This window comes from Prionailurus viverrinus, chromosome A2 (genome assembly GCF_022837055.1).
Source record: "Prionailurus viverrinus isolate Anna chromosome A2, UM_Priviv_1.0, whole genome shotgun sequence".
Lineage (NCBI taxonomy): Eukaryota > Metazoa > Chordata > Mammalia > Carnivora > Felidae > Prionailurus > Prionailurus viverrinus.
The window spans coordinates 168,284,567-168,305,890 of record NC_062562.1 but is presented as its reverse complement, the minus strand read 5'-3'; the positions used below and the strand labels follow the sequence as shown (position 1 = coordinate 168,305,890).

Genomic DNA, 21,324 nt, shown 5'->3' with positions numbered 1-21,324 from the left:
TCTCCCATCTCGGCCGCTCCTCCCTGTTCATGTCACCTCTAGGAGTGTCATCAGCTGCTGCGGGATCATTATAAGCTCCCTCTGCTCACTCCAGATGCAGTAACATTAAACGAAGAAAACCAAGTATGTCACTCAAAGTAAAACTATCAACGAACTGACATCCCCTCTTATTGTAAGACTAGCTTGTACAGATGCCTCGCATACGGTCTCCTGCTGCCCAGGAGCTGACCGGGAGACAAAGGCAGCAAACGTGGTCGTCCTTTCTCTGTGTGTCACCACCTGACACCTCTCAGACCAGCCCGGTGCATGTCTGCATTTTGGGCACCTCATCCTCACTCACCAAAAACTGTTTCAACTTCCTGTGGAAGGGAGGGAGGGAGGGGAAGGGAAGAGAAAGGGCAGGGTGGGGCGGGGCGAGAGAGACAGAGAGAGGCGGGCAGTGCCAAGGCAATGCCTTCCAAACTCTCGCCCTGAAGGTGAGACGTGTCTGTCCTTCGTCAGACAGGCCAGACAGGCTGCAGGCCGCTGTAACTGCCAGCACAGTGAGCTGCATTCTGGAAGTGCAGTCTCTGGTTGCCTGAGCCACACGCTTCATTTTCGCTGTTACGGCAGAGAGGGGTTGGCAGAGAGGGGTTAGCGCGGACTCCTGATGGAGGAGAGATTCGATGGGACGCTAGGCTACGTCAGCTCCCCATGAAGGATGTGTGAACATTAAATTCTCTGCTTAGTACACATCCAATTAAAATGTGTATATTAAAGATTCTAGAACTTAAGTTACATGCCGATTCATATAAGAAAAATCATGGGGGAGGGGAAGGAAAAAAAGAAGTTAGGGAGGGAGGGAGCCAAACCATAAGAGACTCTTAAAAACTGAGGATAAACTGAGGGTTGATGGGGGGTGGGAGGGAGGGGAGGGTGGGTGATGGGCATTGAGGAGGGCACCTGTTGGGACGAGCACTGGGTGTTGTATGGAAACCAATTTGACAATAAATTTCATATTAAAAAAAAAGAAAGAAAAACCTAATTACACAAACAAAAGTTTCAAAAAGCAACTTCTATAATATTTTACGTTTTAATGTCTGTAATGGTGTTAAATTTGCTTCAGCTCTATATTTTCACTATCGAAAATATATGAGAGTCACATGGAGCAAAGAAATATCAAGCCTGTGGTTGAAAAAAAATGACTAGGATTTTAAAAACAAATGTACTTTCAAATAAAGCCATCCGCTTAATATACACAGATAACTGTAAATTAGGCATTAATTTTTTTATAAAATTGAGACCATCTAGAATTTTTCTTACATAAAATAGTACTTTAAAATACCATCTTACAATATCTTTATTAGGTCACGACTTCCCACGTGCTTCAAGTTAAGCTCAATTTGTAAGTCCACGCAGCACATACCCTGTGATCGTCCGTGTTGTCATAGAAGATATGAGAAACCACAGGTGTCTCAGAAACCTGGCATTAAAGGCTAAACTGTAGAGAAGCCTAAAAAGGAACGGGGGTAAAAAAGTGAGAATTAAGTGCATATTCATTCAATATATGTCTTCAAAATTAAAGAAAGCTAAAAACAAAAGATAAATGTACAATTCAGAAAATGTCTGTATTAACCCACAAACAGCATGCTTCCCACCCCAGGCTGCTTGCTGAGTGTGACCGGGAGTCACTGGTGAGTCCCAGACGCCGTCGGTCCACGTGCATGCTCCAGAGCAACGGTCCTGCACCCAGAGAAGGACACGGCTGCTTCAGAGCAAATACCATGTGTTACTAACGTATATTTAACACTTTGAAACCGCTGCCTCGTTTTAAGTCATCATTCTTGAAACAAACATATAAATACGTGTTTTTTAACGTTAACTAACGTGTCAAAACTCAAATGGGGCGCCTGGGTGGCTCCGTCGGTTAAGCATCAGACTTGATTTCGGCTCGAGTCATGATCTGACGGTTTGTGGGATCAAGCCCCACATGGGGCTCTCCCTCTCTGCCTTTCCCCTGCATGTGCGCACGCGCACACACACTCTCAAAACAAGTAAACAAACAAAAATAAATAAAAGTATATTTTAAGGGTTTTTAAAAACCCTCCCGTATAATATCGACTTGATTAAAAAGCCTAAAAACCTTTGGGGATAAAGGCAGAGGCTTACCGAACTCTAACTCCATGGTGCACAGTGCCTGTGTGCAACAGGACATGCTTGCTCATCACAGTGTTGTAATCAGAAAAAAACTTGCATGAAACGTTTTTAGAAGTGTAGGAGTCAAAAATTAAATTTCAAACTTGTGGAATTAAATGACAGTAGAAATGGTTTGGGATAGTAGGAAAACAGGGTTTTAAGAAAGGAATGTCACCCTATTTAGGATCATCTTAGAACAAGAAACTGGAAGGGCAAAAACAAAGGCGGGTTTTGCAGAACCAAGGAACATAAACGTGGTCAGCGGCATAAGAGGACACGTTAGGGAGGATTCTGGAAGGAGAACGTGCAGATGAAGCTCCTAGGAGAGCAGAACCCCACGTTTCAAGTGCCTGTGGACCAAGCACCAGTCCTACACCTGCTGGGTGGGGTGCCAAAGCTGACACTGAGTCACCTCCGAGCCGGAATCCGACCCCAATTTGTCAAGCCGGCTCGTGGCAGGAACCAGTGCCAGACTCCGGAGCCACAGAGGGCCCTTCGGTCTCCTCAGGGGTGTGGCCACAAGCCCCAGCGGCCCCGAGACCACTTCCACTTCTCCTCGTAAGAAACGACCACGAACAATGAGGGGCGCCTGGGTGGGGGGGGGGGCTGTCGGTTAAGCGTCCGACTCTTGATTTCAGCTCAGGTCATGATCCCACGATTCGTGAGATCGAGCCCCAGGTCGGGCTCTGCGCCAATGAAGACAGCTCTCTCTCCGGGTGCTCCCTCCCCCCCGCCCCTCCCTGGCTCATTCTCTCTCTCTCTCAAAACAGATAAATAAGCTTAAAAAAATAGTGCCTGCTCCATCTCTGAGATACTTAAAATGCTTACCACACACCTAACACGCGAAGAGTGTTAAATGTTGACTTTCCTGCCTTTACGGACTTTCACAGACCATGAAGGACGTGCAAACAACCACATGTAAAACGAAGAGAGAAAAAAGCGACAAAAAACCCAAACTTGCGGCATAGAAGGATTCTAGAAGGTCATATTTGCTCGCCTTGTTAGTTCTTTCAAAAACACATTATCCAGTGTAATTTTACTGATAGCAACAAGATTACTTAAAATCGTGTTAAATATAAATACTGAAACTCAAGCACGTCAGAAATGTGAGAGACTCCGTATTTTCATCTCGTGTCTCCTTTGCTCTTCTCTCTTAAGAGCAACACGACGACACAGCCAAAGAGCACTGGCGACATTTCCTGCTATCTTCCCACAGACACCCAGACTTAACACCCTGGGACAGATCTCCAGATGCGAGGTGTGCACACGCAAGCAGAAAGGCATCTCCCAGCACACCATCTGACAGCGCAGTCCCCCTTACGACTATCATTACCAACTTTCCACATAAAGATCTATGCTTCTGAAACACCATTTTAATGGCCACATAGCAAACGTGGTATTTCAGATTTAACTTTGAAAGAACTGCATTGCCTAAATTAATCAGTAGGCAAAAATAAAACAGATTATTAAACATGTTTATAAATTACAGAGGTGCCTGGGTGGCTCAGTCAGTTAGGCGTCTGACTCTTGATTTCAGCTCAGGGCATGATCTCATGGTTGTGAGGGCTCCTCGCTGACAGTGAGAAGCCTGCCTGGGATTCCCCCGCCCTGCTCACACCCTCTCGCGCTCTCTCAAAATAAATAAATAAACATTTTACAGAAACATTTTTATAAATCACTGAAGGTTATTTAGTTTGGGGCTTTACTGCTAAAAGGTAAGGAAGTAACATGTTCTTTATGTAAACTGGGACATATTCCAAATTACCCACGAAGTTTTACTTAGCTGAGATAAACCTACGAGTTAATTAGTAAAGGGCAACATTTTCAACCCAGGTCATAAATTCAGGCCTGTTGTCTGCAGGACTATTAAGTTATTAAAGAGGACACGGTGGGGGACACCAGCTCACACACAGGCAGGAAAGGCATTCTCAGACACCTCCTCCGCACATAAAGGTGTCACAGGTAAAAGAAATATGACAAGTCACCACCCAGAGTCCGTTCGCCTCTTGTAGACACAGGTAGTGTCTTTTCCTGCTGAAAGTATCACATTATTGACAAGAGTAGTATTAAAATACATACGTAACGTTTCACCCCCGAGAAAATGTAAGACTGAAAATAAATTCTAAGTTTCCTTAATTATTATAAAAGTTTTAAGGCGTATTTCAGTTTGAGGCAACTTGCCAACAAAGTTTTCTTCACAAACTGAAAACTCAGAATCAAGAGAAGCTTCAGGCACGCAGCTCTATTAACGTTCCAGTGCTAAGACCACACAGGTTTACACAGACCATTCCCCTCTTCCTGACGACTGCTTTTATTTAGAATTGAACAGACCGAACTTTCTCTCATACTACAGTCTCGTTAAAATGGGGGAAGGGGCGCCTGGGCGGCTCAGTCCGTTAGGTGTCCGACTTCAGCTCAGGTCATGATCTCGCGGTCCGTGAGTTCGAGCCCCGCGTCGGGCTCTGCGCTGACACCTTAGAGCCTGGGGCCTGCTTCTGCTTCTGTGTCTCCCTCTCTCTCTGCCCCTAACCCACTCACGCTCCGTCTCTATCAAAAAATGGATAAACGTTAAAAAAACATTTTTTTTTAAAGATGGGGGGAAACACGGGCGCCTGGGTGGCTCGGTCGGTTAAGCGTCCCACTGAGCCTGCTTCGGATTCTGTGTCTCCTTCTCTCTGCCCCTCCTCTGTTCCTGCTCTATCTCTCTCTCAAAAATAAACAAACATCAATAAATAAAATAAAATAAAATAAAATAAAATAAAATAAAATAAAATAAAACTGGGAAAACAGCATTAATGACCTTCAGTGCTTTCCTTATCATTCCTTAACACCACTCTTAAAAAACACACTCAAGAAGATCAACACAGCCTTCATGTGTGCTTTTGCCCAGTTGACTTGTATTTCCTGTGAATCAATTATCACTCATAAAAATCTAGAAAATTCTTAGAAAAAACTCACTCACTGCTAAATTTGACCAAATCAACACCACTTTATTAACTAGATGTGTCTAACAATAACTACTATCAATTTCTTTATAATCTATACATGACTTCAAAATAGATTTAATAATAAAATCATTATGTGCTGAAATGTTTAGAAGCTCACAAATCTTATTTGACTTTCACAACAGAAAATTTTAACATGAATCAGTAGCAAATTAAATGCATTGATCATACAGAAAATATCACTGATAATAAAAGCAAGCATGAAGTCACAGGCAAAAAATAAATTTTTTCTCTGTAGGGAGATAACCTCAGTATTTTCAAAAGAAATGATAAAAATGTATTTACAAAAACAAGAACAGCATAATCTAAACTATAAAATAGAACACAAATCTGTTATTTTTTTCCACTGAAGTCATGTGCAGAATCATTCTATTTCAAATTATTACATATACGAGCTTATGAATCAGAGCTAAGGAGTGCGTTATCACACTCAGAAAACTGATGAGGCAACAGCCATGCGTTTTCAGAGCACACAATTAGCTACATCACAACCATTAATAACATAAGACACAATTAAGCTGGCTCATTCTATTAGTTTTTCTTAGAAAAATCAAGCACAGGGGCACCTGGGGGGCTCAGTCAGTGGAGCATCCGACTTCAGCTCAGGTCATGATCTCACAGTTCATGAATTTGAGCCACACATCGGGCTTTGTGCTGACAGCTCAGAGCCTGGAGCCTGCTTCCGATTCTGTGTCTCCTCCCTCTCTCTGCCCCTCCTCCTTGCTTGTGCTCTCTCAAAAATAAATAAAATGTTTAAAAAAATTTATATATATATATATATAAAAAAGAAAGAAAGAAAAATCAAGCACATGTTGCAATAAAATTGATCTGGGAGGCCTTAGGATTTGAGGTCTTTACAAGAAAACCACAGGCAAATTATAATATCAACCTTTGTGATCTCTAAGGCATTATCTTTAAAACTTCATTTCAAAGGTTTTAGAAATCCATGGAACAGGAGAGCTAAGCCCCAAGAACTAGCCCGTCTGCATACCCGGACTGTAAGCCCACCTCCTGACATCAGTACTTTACCAGAAGTATCGACCCTAAAATGAAAATTTCACTGCAAGCTGGAGTTACAGGTGACATCTCACTAAATAACTCAGGAAGGCTTCTTTTTTTAAAAAAAGGTTTATTTTATTCATTTTGAGAGAGACAGAGACAGCATGGGGGGGGGGGGTAGAGAGAGAGAGGGAGAAAGAGAGAGGGAGAAAGAGAATCTGAAGCGGGCTCTGGACTGTCAGCGCAGAGCCCGATGTGGGGCTCAAACTCATGAACTGTAAGATCACGACCTGAGCCAAAATCAAGAGTCGGACGCCTGACCAACTGAGCCCCCCAGACGCCCCAAGAAGGCTTCTGACAGATGATCACCTTAGCATGAATCTAACAGACAATTCGGCCAGGAAAGATAAGGCACGGAGGGAAGAGGCATTCTGGACAGAGTCCAGCAGGGGCAAAAGGCGAGAGGCATGAAACTCGGTGGAGGCGAGGCCACACAAGCATGGTTGGGGCAAAAGCATTTTGTAGCTACAAATAAAGTTAGAGAGGTAACCGAACGCTCGATAAGGAAAGGATAACGAACAAATCCATAAACTAAGGAATGTGAGTTTTTCCTGAAAGCAAAGGGGACACCAGGCGGACACCTGAGCCGGAGAGTAACAGGGTTGTGTCTCTGGCGACACGGGGCACAGAGAATGCAGCACCCACGCACCACAGGGACTGAATGCATGTGGGGGATGACCAAGAAAGGAGCGAATCCAAGCCCAAGGCCACAGCAGCGCGGTCCAACAGAACTTTCTGCGATGCCGGAAAGGGTCTCTGCCGCGCGATCCGACGCGGTGGCCGCTGGCCAGCCACACGTGACTACTGAGCGCTTGAAGTGTGGCAAGCGGTGGGGCCGAGGAACTGGGTTTGTATTTTTATTTCATCTGAATTGAAGCGAAGCGGCCACATTTTGCTAGTGGCTCCCCAGCGTGAGCCCCAGATTTTGGAGAAAAATGCTCAACTCAATCTGAGGCAGTGTAGAATGCGCTGAGGACAGCCCCCGTTAAGCAGTTCAACAGGAGTCTGGGGTTCCCAAACGTGGCTGACGCCACTTCTACCACTCAGAGAAGCAAATGAGTAGGACAAAACTGAGGAAGTGAGAGCAAAAGAAGTGAGTCAAAGAAGTTCAGGACGCGCTGAAACACAGAGACAAAGAGCCGCCCGCGGAGGAAACGGAGAAAAAGCCCAGCAGCAAAGGAAACTTCCCGAGAAGAGCATCTGCGAAGGTGACGGGTGAAGGAGGTTCAAGAAGAAAGAGGAGGGGCAGACGCCGAGCAGAAGGTCATGGGAGGGGGGGACGCTGGAGGGGCACTGGGGGTCTCCGCTCGGCGGGGCGAGGCGCGGCCGCCGACGGGCAGAAGGGCACCGCCCCCGGCTCGACCCGCAACGCTTCCGAACAACAGAACTCCATTCGATGAAAACCTAGCCCACTGCCCACCAAGCCAGGTTCGGAGTCAGCCAGGGTTAGAGCCGGGCGCCGGACACCGGCCGCCCCCAAGTGTCCACTTAATGCTCACTTTGCTGGGCTTACTTCTCTGGATACTGGGAGACTGACTTCTTTCTTTTCCTTCTCACCACACGGCCACTTAGCATTTACTCATACTAAAAAGAGTGAATACATTTTCTTTCTTAAGATTTTATTTTTAATTTTAATATTTATTTTTGAGAGACAGAGACAGAGACAGAGACAGAGAGTGTGAGTGGGGGGAGGGGCAGAGAGAGAGGGAGAAACAGAATCCGAAGCAGGTTCCAGGGTCCGAGCTGTGAGCCCAGAGCCCGACACGAGGCTCGAACTCACGCACTGTGAGATCATGACCTGAGACGAAGTCGGTCGCTCAACCGACTGAGCTACCCAGGCACCCCAAAGATTTTATTTTTAAGTAATCTCTATACCCAACGTGGGGCTTGAACTCACGACCTGGAGATCAGGAGTTGCACACTCCACTGAGTCAGCCAGGCACCGAGAATACATTTTCTTAAGGAAAAACTAGTTTTACATCCAAATATTTATTCGAATTCCCAAGTCCACTGGTAAGATTTACAAATTTTCTCTCATAAAAGTCGGTGGCAAACTCATTTATTATGGCGCTGTTAAAAATTTAAGTAATTCACATGACCTGGAACTCAAAACCGTATCAGAAAGAAATGGCAAAAAGTCCGTGCTGCCCCCGCCTTGGTCCCCAAAGCACAGCCAGACATGTGAATACTCATTTTTGTGAATTTCCTGTGTACACGTCCAAGACTTTTCATGCAAATACAAAAATACATTTCTCCTTTTTCCACATTTCTGACACAAAAGTAGGTTATTATTTATATTCTGTATCTTCCTTTTTTTCACTTGAACATATATACCTTGGAAATCTTACCACATCCATGTAAAAAGGGCTTTCATATTCCTCTAACATCCTGACAATCAGAAGAAAAAGAAGAAAAAGAAAAAAAAGAAAAAGAAGAAAAAAAAAAAAACATCCTGACAATCAACATTAAATAGAAATTAAGACTGCAAATCCCAACCTCGAAAATAGGAGGGATTTATACAAGCCTGGGAGGCGCCGAGAGTGAGTTATCGGCCCTGGAATTTACTAATCATCTTTTAAGTACCTTAAAACAACAACAACCCACAAAACCTGAAAGCAGTTAAAATCTACAACAGTTAGAGTAAGCCTATTTGCTTTCATGAGCTAAGAAAAACATTCTAAATACTTAAACCCTAATGTATTTAAACCATAAATAAAATTCCTAGAGTAGTTTCTTAGAGGAAATAGGTGCTGTACTCATAAAAAAGGCTACGTACAAAGCTCCTTTACCCATTAAACACCTTCTGGAAACAGTTCACCAGCGAACCTCAGAGCAGGGCACTGGTGCATTTAACTCCAGTAATTACTGTCCAAAGCAGTGGACTTTGTGCGACAATAAAAGCGAGCGTCCCAGTTCGGCCGCTATGATCCTCAGAACTCACATCCTGCTCTAATGCAATCAGCCTACAGAGAGCTAATGACCTAACCGAGGGGAGGCAGTCTCACTGCCCTCTTACTTCCTCCAGCAGCAATAAACACCGGGGCTAAGACAGCACCTAATTAGCTGGCTGTAGTAGTGTTTACAAGGCAGTTTCAGCTGATGATGTGTTCTCTGCATACAGTTCATTTCAAAGAATGCCTTCCTAGCCAAAAGAAACAGCTCTTTTCATGTTACAGGACAGCATTTTACAAAACCAGAAGAGGATTCTTTAGGGTAACATAAATCATCTGACATGACACAAGAGTTACCAACAACAGACAGCGCCTTTCAGCAGGCCGCTAGATGACACGGGTCCCTTAGCTCCTACCGGGGCCAGTGCGGATTTCTGCCCCATGTGCTCTGTTAAATACTTTTCTGTTAAATTTTCAAGCGACCGCTAACCTATCGCTCAAAGTAAAGAAAAATGTTTCCAGATTATAGGCACGCTTACCTAAACACAAATCAGCCACATTTTAATTTGTATGTGTTGTTTTGTACCTTCCAAAAGCTTATTTCAAAGTTTAGAAAAACAAAAATGTCAGAGTGCTGGAGTAAGTTGTCAAGGGCAAGCTGGTAAAAAGTCCTATAGGGAAGCCGAAGAGACATGTAACATACCGGGTCTACAATGCAGGCATGAGTCCAATGGGTTTGTCTGTTTGTTTGTTTGAAATAGACTTTGTTTTATTTTTATTTATTTACTTTTAAACCTTAGGTTCAAATGGTTTTTTTTTTTTTGTAATATTTATTTTTGAGAAAGAGAGAGAGACAGACAGAAAGTGAGCAGGGGCGGGGCAGAGAGAGGGGGACAGAGGATCCCAAGCAGGCTCTGCGCTGACAGCACAGAGCCTGACATGGGGCTTGAACTCAAGAACCGCAAGATCATGACCTGAGCAAGTCAGACGTTTAACTGACTGAACCACCCAGGTGCCCCTATTTTATGTTATGTTATGTTATGTTATGTTATGTTATGTTATGTTATGTTATGTTATGCTATTTTATTATTTCATTTTATTATTTCATTTCATTTCATTTCATTTCATTTCATTTCATTTCAGAGAGAAAGAGAGAGTGCGTGAGCAGGGGAGAGGGGCAGAGGTAGAGTCAGAGAAGCCTAGGTAGGCTCCACACCTGGAGTAGAGCCCGATGTGGGGCCTGATCGATGACCCTGGGGTCATGACCTGAGCTGAAATCAAGAGCAGGACACTCAACTGACTGAGTCACCCAGGGGCCTTGAATCCAATGTCTAAAAAAGGTGGCGAAGACTAAACTCCACTTCCGCTGCCAAGATACTCTAAAAAAACAAGCGTATTTACAGGCCACTTGAAAGCCTCACAGGCCAGGGAAACAGACTCACAAAGGATCAGTTGGTTTAGAGAAGAAAAACAAACTTTCATTTTCCACGAAACGCCTGCACACTTGAATATTCTGTATCATATCTCATCAGAAAGTAGCGGGCAGGGGTGCCTGGGGGGGGGGGGGGGGCCGGGGGCTCAGTCGGCTGAGCTTCTGACCCTTGATTTCGGCTCAGCTCACGATCTCACGGATCGTGAGTTCAAGCCCCGCATCAGGCTGACAGCGTGTAGCCTGCGTGGGATCCTCTCTCCGTTCTCTCTCTGTCCCTCCCCTGCTTGCTCTCTTTCCCTCTAAACGTTTGGTAGAATTCCCCTAGAAAGCCATCCAGCCCTGGACTCTTGTTTTCTGGGAGGTTTCTGATTACGAATTCAATTTCTTTACTGGTTACAGGTCTGCTCAAAGTTTCTATTTCTTCCTATTTCAGTTTTGATGGTTCGTATGTTTCTAAGAATTTGTCCACTTCTTCCAGACTACCCGACTTATTGGCATATACTTGCTCGTAATATTCTCTTATTATTGTTTGTATTTCTGCTGTGTTGGTTGCGATCTCTCCTCTTTCATTCTTGATTTTATTTACTAGGGTCCTTTCCTTCTTCTTTTTGATCAAACTGGCTAATAAGGGTTTATCAATTTTGTCAATTCTTTCAAAGAACCAGCTCCTGCTTTCACTGACCTCTTCTACTGTTTTTGTTTTTAATTTCAATAGCATTGATTTCTGGTCTAATCTTTATTATTTCCCGTCTTCTGATGGTTTGGAGTTTTATTTGCTATTCTTTTTTCCAGCTCTTTAAGGTGTAAGGTTTATGTTCTCTAAATAAATAAATAAATAAATAAATAAATAAATAAATAAATAAATAAATAAACTTTAAAAAACAGCAGATAAGGGGCACCTGGGTGGCTCAGTCGGTTAAGCATCCGACTTTGGCTCAGGTCATGATCTCACGGTTTGTGCGTTCGAGCCCCGCGTGGGGCTCTGTGCTGGCAGCTCGGAGCCTGGAGCCTGCTTCAGATTCTGTGTCTCCCTGTCTCTCTGTTCCTCCCCAGCTCACACTCTGTCTGTCTGTCTCTCAAACATAAATAAAGAATAAAAACAATAACAGCACATAAAGCGGACACAGATGAAGCCCGGGGCAAACCACCGGGGGGAGGAAAGCACACTTTGGTGTTCACATGGTGACCGCAGCAGAGACTTGCCTGACTTTGGGCACCGCCATCCGATGCTGCACCATAAGCGTGTGGCCGATGGACGCCATCAGAGCGAAGGCCTCCTCGCTGGCTGAGTCCCGCCAGACCAGGTTTAACAGGGTATTGGTCTGCTGTTTCGTGTCCAACTTCTTCAGACACTCCTCTGTTATGTAAGGTACGGACAGCCTCCCATCCTCCTAAAACACACCAGATAAACTGCTCTAAGTGAACGACGTGTTATTAGAAATGACCCTCTACGCTCCCAACACACATAACATCTTACTTTACTTCAAGTAAAAGTACGAAAGAGCCATTACCTAAAAGTTACCCACATCACAACGAACATATCAATCTCTCTCCGAATCAAATTCTCCAGAGATCATAGTCACTGTCTATCTTAGGCACTAATTTTGCCCAGCATAACAACACAGGAACGGTAAATGCTCAGTTTTTGCCTACCGATGGGACAATATTTTCAGTACTGACATTTTAAGAAACGTTTATTTCATATTTTTAGACGCCATTGTACTAAGCATACATGTGTGGGAAAATATTCTCATGTGACAGAACCTCCACTTTAAATCATTTAGGAGACCACAGGTTAAGCAAAAATAGGATATCAAAGAATTTATTTTTTTCTATCTTAATTTCTTTAAAGATCTGATTCACCGATTAAAACCTGAACTAAGATGTTACACATTTACCTATTTGGGGTATTAATCAAAGATATATCCTTGTTTCATAGATGTATGCATATATCCAAGTATATATTAATATGAACATATATACACAACACTGGATATTGTTGACTGCCCTGCTTGGAAACTTAGACTGGTATAATCTATGTAATTTATACTAATCTACCAAATAAAACATTGCTTTAGATAAAAGTAATAAATTCTACCTGCCAACCTCAAATCTGTAAATAACATGCACCTAATGAAAGGAGTTAGAACACTGGTACTATTTAGTAGTGCACACATTTGAAGTAAATTACACACAAAGAACTGAACCAATTACACAGAAACCCAAGAGTCTATAAACAGTGAAGTCTGGGGGCGCCTGGGTGGCTCAGTCAGTTAAGCGTCCGACTTCGGCTCAGGTCATGATGTCATGGTTCATGGGTTTGAGCCCCGCACTGGGCTCTGTGCCGACAGCTCGGAGCCTGGAGCCTGGAGCCTGCTTCGGATTCTGCGTCTCCCTCTCTTTCTGTTCCTCCCCTGCTCTCACTCTATCGCTCTTTCTCTCTCTCAAAAATAAATAAAGATTAAAAAAAAATTTAAAAAAAAAACAGTGAAGTCTGACTCTGGAAAAATCCTATTTGATCAAATTAGATTCTAAATAATTATCATAGGAAATAAAAGGCAATGTATAAGCAGCCATCAGAAGATGTGACCCAAAAATAAAGATTTTAAGTCAGTCTGTAAGTACCTGGCCTACACCCGGGTCACTGGTTCTGAACCCAAATGTGGACAGGGAAGAAGTGATAATAACCAAGGCCAGGGAAAAATGAAGAGAAAAAGAGTGAAAAAGAAATGGAAGTACAAAGTTATATATCTAATAAAATAGACCTTGAAACCCTTGTGTATTACACAAGAGAAATAAAGTGGAGTAAAATCCCCCCCCCCACCCCGAATGTAGGTAACAAAATCAAGCTGCACTTTTGACATATCATAAAACTGTAACCACGAGCAAGTGAGCTCAGTGTTTTCCGCTTCCTGTGTCTTCATATCCCACTGTCACGTCTGTGTCCCCAGGGAGGAGGGGTTTCCTAACATCCCTCCAGCAGACAGACATAGTCCCATCCTTCACATAGGTACAAATTATATTGTGTATAAACAGCATTTTAATTTCACAGATTCTCTAGAAGGTAATTAAGCATTAAAAAAAATGTCTTCTATGGGGCGCCTGGGTGGCTCAGTCGGTTAAGCGTCCGACTTCAGCTCAGGTCATGATCTCGCGGCTTGTGAGTTCCGAGCCCCCCGTCAGGCTCTGTGCTGACAGCTCGGGAGCCTGGAGCCTGCTTCGGATTCTGTGTCTCCCTCACTCTCTGCCCCACCTCCACTCACGCTCTCTCCCTGTCACTCAAAAAATGAATAAACGTTAAAAAAAATTTTTTTTAAGTGTTTTCTAGAAACAAAAGTTTTGGGGCGCCTGGGTGGCTCAGTCGGTTAAGCGTCTGACTTCAGCTCAGGTCATGATCTCGCAGCTTGTGAGTTTGAGCCCCGCGTTGGGCTCTGTGCTGACAGCTCGGAGCTTGGAGCCTGCTTCGGATTCTGTGTCTCCCCCTCTATCTGCCCCGTCCTGCTCATGCTCTGTGTCTCTTTGTCTCTCGATAGTAAATAAATGTTAAAAAAAAAAAATTTTTTTTTAATAAAATAAAATTAAAATAAAAACAAAATTTTTATCTACATTCCAGCTACAGAATCCCACTTTTTCTTTTTTTTACCGTAAGAAAAATTCACATTTTGGTGTGCAGTTCTGAGCTTGGACGGGTGCAGGAGTCCCAGCACCCACCGAAACATTCCGTTCGGCCCCTCTGTAATCAACCAGCCCTTCCCCCAGCCATAAGCTCAGGGCAATGACTAACGTGTGTTCTCGTACTGTTAGGACTGTTTTCATCTCTGCTAACAAAGCTATGCGTGTCCAGAAGGCAGTACTAACAAGCCTTTCACTGACTTCCCCTGGAAAACCCAACCACTGCTCAGTATATTCGTCCTGGGATTCCATTTGGTATTAATCAACAGGAAATTCCCTAACAAAAAAATATAACATTTAATTTAAACCTATTACAGCCATATCTCAAGTTATTTCAATTCTGTAAGAAGAGCAAAAGAGGCCAGCAGATATATCACTGAAGACATAAATTATGTGTATCATGCGAAGCTTTTTATTCCTTGGAAAGACACTGCAGATCATGCTGAGTAAGAAACAGGAGAAAAGGACTTATACTGCATGTGATGACGCACTCGCAATTCACTTTCAAATAAATCGTAATGCTTGCCATCCACAAAACTGGCAAAAATTAACAGGAGACGTGACTTGGCGTTCACAAGACAGGGTAAGGGAGAACTTAACCTTTTTCTAACCCTTGGGGTTGGGCGAAGGGTGGGGGGCAGCAGCTGCTGATGGGCCGGGCTTCTGCGCAGACCATGAAAATGCTCTATCAGAGTGGTGGTGGCTGCACTTAGGTTAATATACTGAGAAATCACTGAACTGCACATCATTTTTTTACAAGGGTAAATTTTATGGTAAAGTGTATCTCCATAAAGCTGCTATAAAAAAATTCTTAAAAATAAAACAGTGCTTGGTGCACGGTAAATGCCCTTCCGGAAAACTAGGAACTTAACCTTTCAATCCAACAATTTCAGCTCTAGGAAATATCTCCTAAGTAACAAGTTAATGCACAGCATGGCCTACTTTGCATGAAAACCCCACACGGACTTGTACGCAGGAGAAGGTGTGGAAGAACTATCCTCACTCCCTAATGGCCGGGACGGTGACCTCGGGAAGGACAGGGCGGCAGTGGAGGGGAAGGGACTTTTTCTGCAGCGGGAAGGTTTTACAAGAATGCTTCAGTGCAGGAGTCACACAGCTAAGAAGAAGGACGGACACAAAGCTACGAGTGACCTGAAAATCAGGGGGAGTGGTCTCCGATGCAGCCCCTGGGAGCTTACCGGAGCGCTCGGCTGCTTGTCCGCCTCTTCACTCTCGTCCTCCGAGTCGCTGGCCGGGTCCTGACAGCTTGTGCCGGCCGGCGACGCCGGCAGCCGAGACAGCGAGCTCTGGAGCACCCGCAGGTACACCAGCAGTCCTTCCTCAGAGAGGGTCCCTTTGCAAAACAGTCGACGGTAACGTTTTGTTAAAAGCAAGCAAAAAGAAACTAGAAAACTCAGGTATCATTCTTCTTACGCTCAGAGAGACATTTCTGACCAGAATGTATTAAAATTCTAGTAATTCAGGTATAGATGTATGTATTAAAATACATCAGAAAAAGATGCTATAATTCCAGAAGAGGCACATATTAGGAAGTTTGGCATGAATGGGATAACATCCCTGCGCTCACAGTTCTCCCTCAACTTTTTTTTCATGTTTTTATTTCTTTTTGAGACAGAGAGAGACAGAGTGCGAGCAGGGGAGGGGCAGAGAGAGAGGGAGACATAGAATCCGAAGCAGGCTCCAGGCTCCAAGCTGTCCAATGCTGGGCTCGAACCCACGAACTGCGAGATCGTGACCTGAGCTGAAGTCGGATGCTGAACCGACTGAGCCTCCCAGGCGCCCCAGTTCTCCCTCAACTTTAAAATTCTTTTTAGTCTGTGTGGCCTCGTAACATGTATCTGAATCAGACACTTTTTAAAGACTGTATTTTTTTAAGTTTATTTATTTTTAATTGTTTCTTACTGTTTATTTTTGAGAGAGACAGAGACAGAATGCAAGTGGGTTAGGGGCAGAGAGAGAGGGAGACACAGGCTCCAGGCTCCGAGCTGTCGGCACAGAGCCCGACACGGGGCTCAAACCCACAAGCTGTGAAATCATGACATGAGCCGAAGTCGGACACTCAACCGACTGAGCCACCCAGGTGCCCCTAAGCTTATTTATTTTGAGAGGCAGAGAGGGAGAAAGCGAATCCCAAGCAGGCTGCGCATTGTCAGTGCAGAGGCTGACTTGGGGCTCGAGCCCATGAACTGTGAGATCGTGACCTGGATGCTTGACCAACTGAGCCCCCCAGGAGCCCTTTAAAGATTTTAAAATAATGTCTACAGTCAACATGGGGCTTGAACTCACAACCCCCAGATCGAGAGTTACATGCTCCACCGACGATGCCAGCCAGGCGCCCCTGAATCAGTCTTTCTCCTGTGCCTGGAAATTTTCCCCAGGGACACTGTCCAAGCTACAGACCTTCAGCAAATACGCTCTTCCAGGAAATTCTGCCCCAGAGGCCATCTTGACAACACACACCCACCCCTGGATTCCCTTCGTGTGACTGGTCTGCTAGCACCACATATACGTGAGGTCAGGTAAATCCTACGCTGTATCTCATACCCAGGTAAGTCTCGCCGACAGTGAGGACAAAGAAGAAGAGCCACGGCGCCCCTCCCCCCGTCTCGGGACACCTGCTCTCCGGCGACAACAGTGCACTCAGAAAGGGCTCGTACGGGAAAACAGTCTGCGCGTCTGCTAAGGCCGGAATGATGAAGTGAAAAATCTGATCTGTAAAAGGTGCCACCAAAAACGCCTCGGTGAAGGCTGTAAAAACTTGTTGCCTGAAAAAGGAAAATGGAAGCTTTCATCAAAACATGTTATTCATAAAATCACTGATGAAAATTAACTTTCCAAATATTCTCTTCTAAATTAAATGAAGCTGGACATCCAAAACCAACTAGGTCGCCATGAAATTTACTTAACCGATTTTGTGCCTTCCCTACCGAGAAAACTCTGCTGCGTCTTTCGATCTTTCAATAGCTACTCAGAGGCAGGAAAACAACCAGGTCATCAGAATTATAAATTTATGTTAGGGCACAGGCCAAACAGATAGTAATTTTTTTTTAAACTGAGTCACATTAATAAAGTAAAAATTTGACTTTCAAATCTTTATGTAAAATAGCATACTATGTAAAAGTTATCATTAGATACAGAACTTGCGACCTTACAAAATCAATAAATTATTCCATTCTCACCTTGCACCTTCAGGACACGAGTTGTAAGTAAAGTGCAATGGTTTCAGAACATTCTCTAGCAAAATTTTTGCTATAGGAACTCGAGATATATCAGAATATTCAATACTTGATGGAAGCTTGCTGTTAATTAACAAATAGAGAGATCTATAATACCCTAAAAGAAAGGAAAAGCACATATTTAAAATTTGGTACCTTCATCACAAAGAGAGGGGAAAAAGCGTCAATTTTTAAATGCTTTTGATAAATATATGTCCAAATTTAAGTTAATTCTTCAACTTTTTTTTTTTAGAGACGGAGAGGGAGAGAGACAGCATTTGTGCAAGTGGGGGAGGGACAGAGAGAGAGAGGAAGACAGAGAATCTTTTTTTTTTTTTTTTTAATATTTTACTTATTTTTCCGAGAGAGCATGAACGGGAGAGGGGCAGACAGAGAGAGACACACAGAATCTGAAACAGGCTCCAGGCTCTCAGCCGTCAGCACAGAGCCTGACGCGGGGCTTGAAATCTTGAGCTGTGAGATCATGACCTGAGCTGAAGTCGGACACTTAACCAACTGAGCCACCCAGTGCCCCGGAAGAGACAGAATCTTAAGCAGGGTCCCTGCCCAGCTCGAAGCCTGACCCAAAGCCTGATGCAGGCCTTGATCTCAAAACCATGGGATCATGACCCGAGCCAAAATCAAGAGTCAGACGCTTAACCCACTGAGCCACCCAGCCGCCCCTCAACTTTTTAATAGCTCAGCTATTGGCTCCTTTTTTTTTTTTTAAAGTTTAACGTTTTTTTAAGTAATCACTACACCCAACATGGGGCTCGAACTCACCCCCAAGATCAAGAGTCACATGCATCACTGACTGAGCCACCTAGGTGCCTCTTGAACTTTTTATTCAGGAAAAAATTAATTACATAAGCAGCTTGAAATGACATATAAACTCCATGTGCCCATCACCCTCCATCAACAATTATCAATTATAGCCCATAACCCACTCCTCCATTCACTGGGAAGCGAATCTAAGATATAATTATTTTAGTATATCATCAAAGGACTTCTTGATCCTTTAAGAAAGGATTTTTCTTAAAAATACCATTATGACAGGAGAGCCTGGGTGGCTCAGTCAGTTAAGTATCCAACTCGATTTCGGTTCAGGTCATGATCTCACAGTTGTGAGATCAAGCCTTTATCAGGCTCCGTGCTGGGCGTGCAGCCTGCTTGGGATTTTCTGTATCTCCCTCTCTCTCTCTCTCAAAATAAACAAACATTTAAAAAATATCATTACGACAGCTAAAACAAATTAATAGTCATTCCTTGCTATCACAAGTATCTAGTGGGTGTTCAAATCTCCAACTTTCTCATGCTAAAATCTTATTTAACTCGTTTGTTTGAATCAGGATCCAATTAAGGCCCATATATTATGATGGTTTTTATCTGCCTCTCAAGCATCTTCCAAGTATGCAGCTGGTTTTGTGACTTCTGAACCACATGCACTCACAGACTTGAGTACGTTGGTGTTATTTCAATCCATTGCAGTCATTACCTCAATGACTCTCAAACCGTCCTATCTTTTTGGACAACGGAGTGACCTATGGGAGGGGGGGCCCTGAGCTCCAACGTTCGCCAGGAGCACCTCCAGATTCATCTTTCCCCCAGGAACTCTTAAGTTCCTTTTAGAGGAAATGACACCTTTGGAGACCGTAATATGGGCACCAGAGCATTTACGCAGGAGTAACAACTTTTATGACCTTTCTAAACTTCTGATGGGATTTCTGGGTGCAGTAAACATCAACTCTGGTATCACCAATGATCCAAATCATTCAGTCTTTGTATGTATTTGTCACTTTTTTATAAAGCAATAGGGACAATCTTCAGGTGTAGATCGTGAACATCTCAATATTGTCCAGACGCATTTGATGGTGCACATTAAAAACACAATCTGGGGTGCCTGGGTGGCTCAGACAGTTAAGCGTATGACTCAGGTCATGATTTCACTGTTGTGAGATCGAGCCCTGCAAAAGTTAGGTTTTTGCATCCAACTTCGCACTGGGTATACAGTCTAAGATTCTCTCTCTCCCTCTCCCTCTCAAAAAATAAAGTAAAATAAATAAAATAAAATAAAATAAAATAAAATAAAATAAAATAAAATAAAGTAAAATAAAATAAAATCCATTTGCTTGGTTTACTTTATGAAAACAGTCCTACACAGATCTGTACTTGAGTTATGACCTTATGACCATAAACACCGACTACTCCGTACTCTATCTTTAGACTTTTTTTTTTTTTTGAAGATTTTAAGTAATCTCTACATTCAACATGAGGCTCGAACTCACAACCACGACATCAAGAGTCACCTGCTCTACCAGCTGAGCCAGCGGGGCCGCCCTCTTTAGAACTACTTTGTAACTACACCCATTTCAAACCTCATATGTTTTGATCACTAGTGAAACAGGGAAGCTTGAAGCTCCTCTGCTATGAAACTGAAAGATCTAAGTGCGTGAAAGAGATTAAGGGGATTAAGAGATACAATTTTCCAGTCATAAAATAAGTCAGTCACAGAGATTTAAAAAAGTACAGCATAGGGAATCTATCAAGAATTTTAAAAAATACCACGTCAAGAAAATTTTTTAAATATTAGAGCATTAGTGTACCAACATCAATCTAAGTAAGTATTGAAGAGATTAACTGACAGCGTGACTAGAGAACCAAGTTCAGCTGCATTTGTTAAAAAGCTTCACGTTAAGTCACAGCTCGTAACGTATAATAGAAACTATAATTAATAAATAATGCCAAAATGTTATAGACTAATACTGTGAGGGAGAATCAGGTGAATGGAAGTAAGAGGTACGAACTTCCAGTTAAATCAAGAAGTCACAGAGGTGAATAGCGGAGCATGGGGAACAGAAATGTCGCGTGGTGACGGCTGGTGATCGCCCTTATCGTGGCGAGCACTGGCGCTTGTTCAGAACTGTTGCACCTGAAACTAACATGACTGTAGGTTAGGTGTAGTTCAGCAATGAAAGAAAAAAAAGTCAGGAAGTAATTTATCAAAACAACCAAGTGCCTTTACAACAGAAGATGCTAGAAGCTACAAGTGGCGGTTTCGGTGCGAGACTTGGCACCATTTTCTAGTTCTCGACACAAAATAATGCAGTCTTAGTTATCTTCTTTATACTTTTGGAAAACAAGAAAACTAAAGATTCTCACTGACTGCTCAGCCTTAAATCAACATGCATAATAATGCATCGACTGGTACAAAGGACCATTTCTAATTACCATTAAGTTGTGTTTTCAAAGATCAAATTGCACAAATTTCAATTACTTTTAGTTGACTCCCTAATTTTTCAACAAATGAAGTAGGGTTTCTTTCTTTCTTTTTAAACCAAACAGTAAGGTTGGGGGGGTGTAAGAACTTAATGTTTACAGTTTTTGTACTGAGGATTCAACTAGCTAGATTTAGCCTAGATTAACCCATCACCTCCAAAAAACAAAAGGAAACTTATTTATGTTTTCATCAATGACTACTGCATTCCAGAATCACCTATAGCTCCTCCTACCACTAAAACCTCTGAAGTCCACACCCTGAAGGGTTTGACCTGTGAGAACACTGGGAACCAGATTTTTAAATGTGTGTTTCACACCCCGCTTCATTTGTCATAAAAGCTTTAGAAACCATGGGTGTTTCATAGTCTTTCTCCGAAACAGAGTCACTGATGTGTCTGCACAAGAATTTCAGACCCAGGTCATTATATGTCACATGACAGGCACGTTCAGAAGGGTGTCGGGGCATAAAAGCTCTCACGCCCGGTCAGTAAGAAAATCCAAACCAACGAAGTATCTTTAGCTCTCCTCCACTGAACTGACGTGAAGACAAAGTGTGCTTTTTCCTGAGACAGGCTTCC

General features: G+C 43.3%; 1 protein-coding gene across 1 annotated transcript in view; it reads right to left on the bottom strand.

Annotated features, from left to right (window-relative positions):
• Positions 1 to 21,324, bottom strand: part of UBE3C (ubiquitin protein ligase E3C) — a 121,380-nt gene that overhangs the window by 63,708 nt on the left and 36,348 nt on the right. The window contains exons 7-11 of the mRNA XM_047837610.1: positions 17,435 to 17,588; positions 16,800 to 17,020; positions 15,434 to 15,588; positions 11,766 to 11,953; positions 1,406 to 1,492 (exon numbers count right to left, since the gene is read on the bottom strand). Coding sequence (XP_047693566.1) covers positions 1,406 to 1,492; positions 11,766 to 11,953; positions 15,434 to 15,588; positions 16,800 to 17,020; positions 17,435 to 17,588 — 805 coding nt within the window. The remainder of the gene's footprint in view (positions 1 to 1,405; positions 1,493 to 11,765; positions 11,954 to 15,433; positions 15,589 to 16,799; positions 17,021 to 17,434; positions 17,589 to 21,324) is intronic.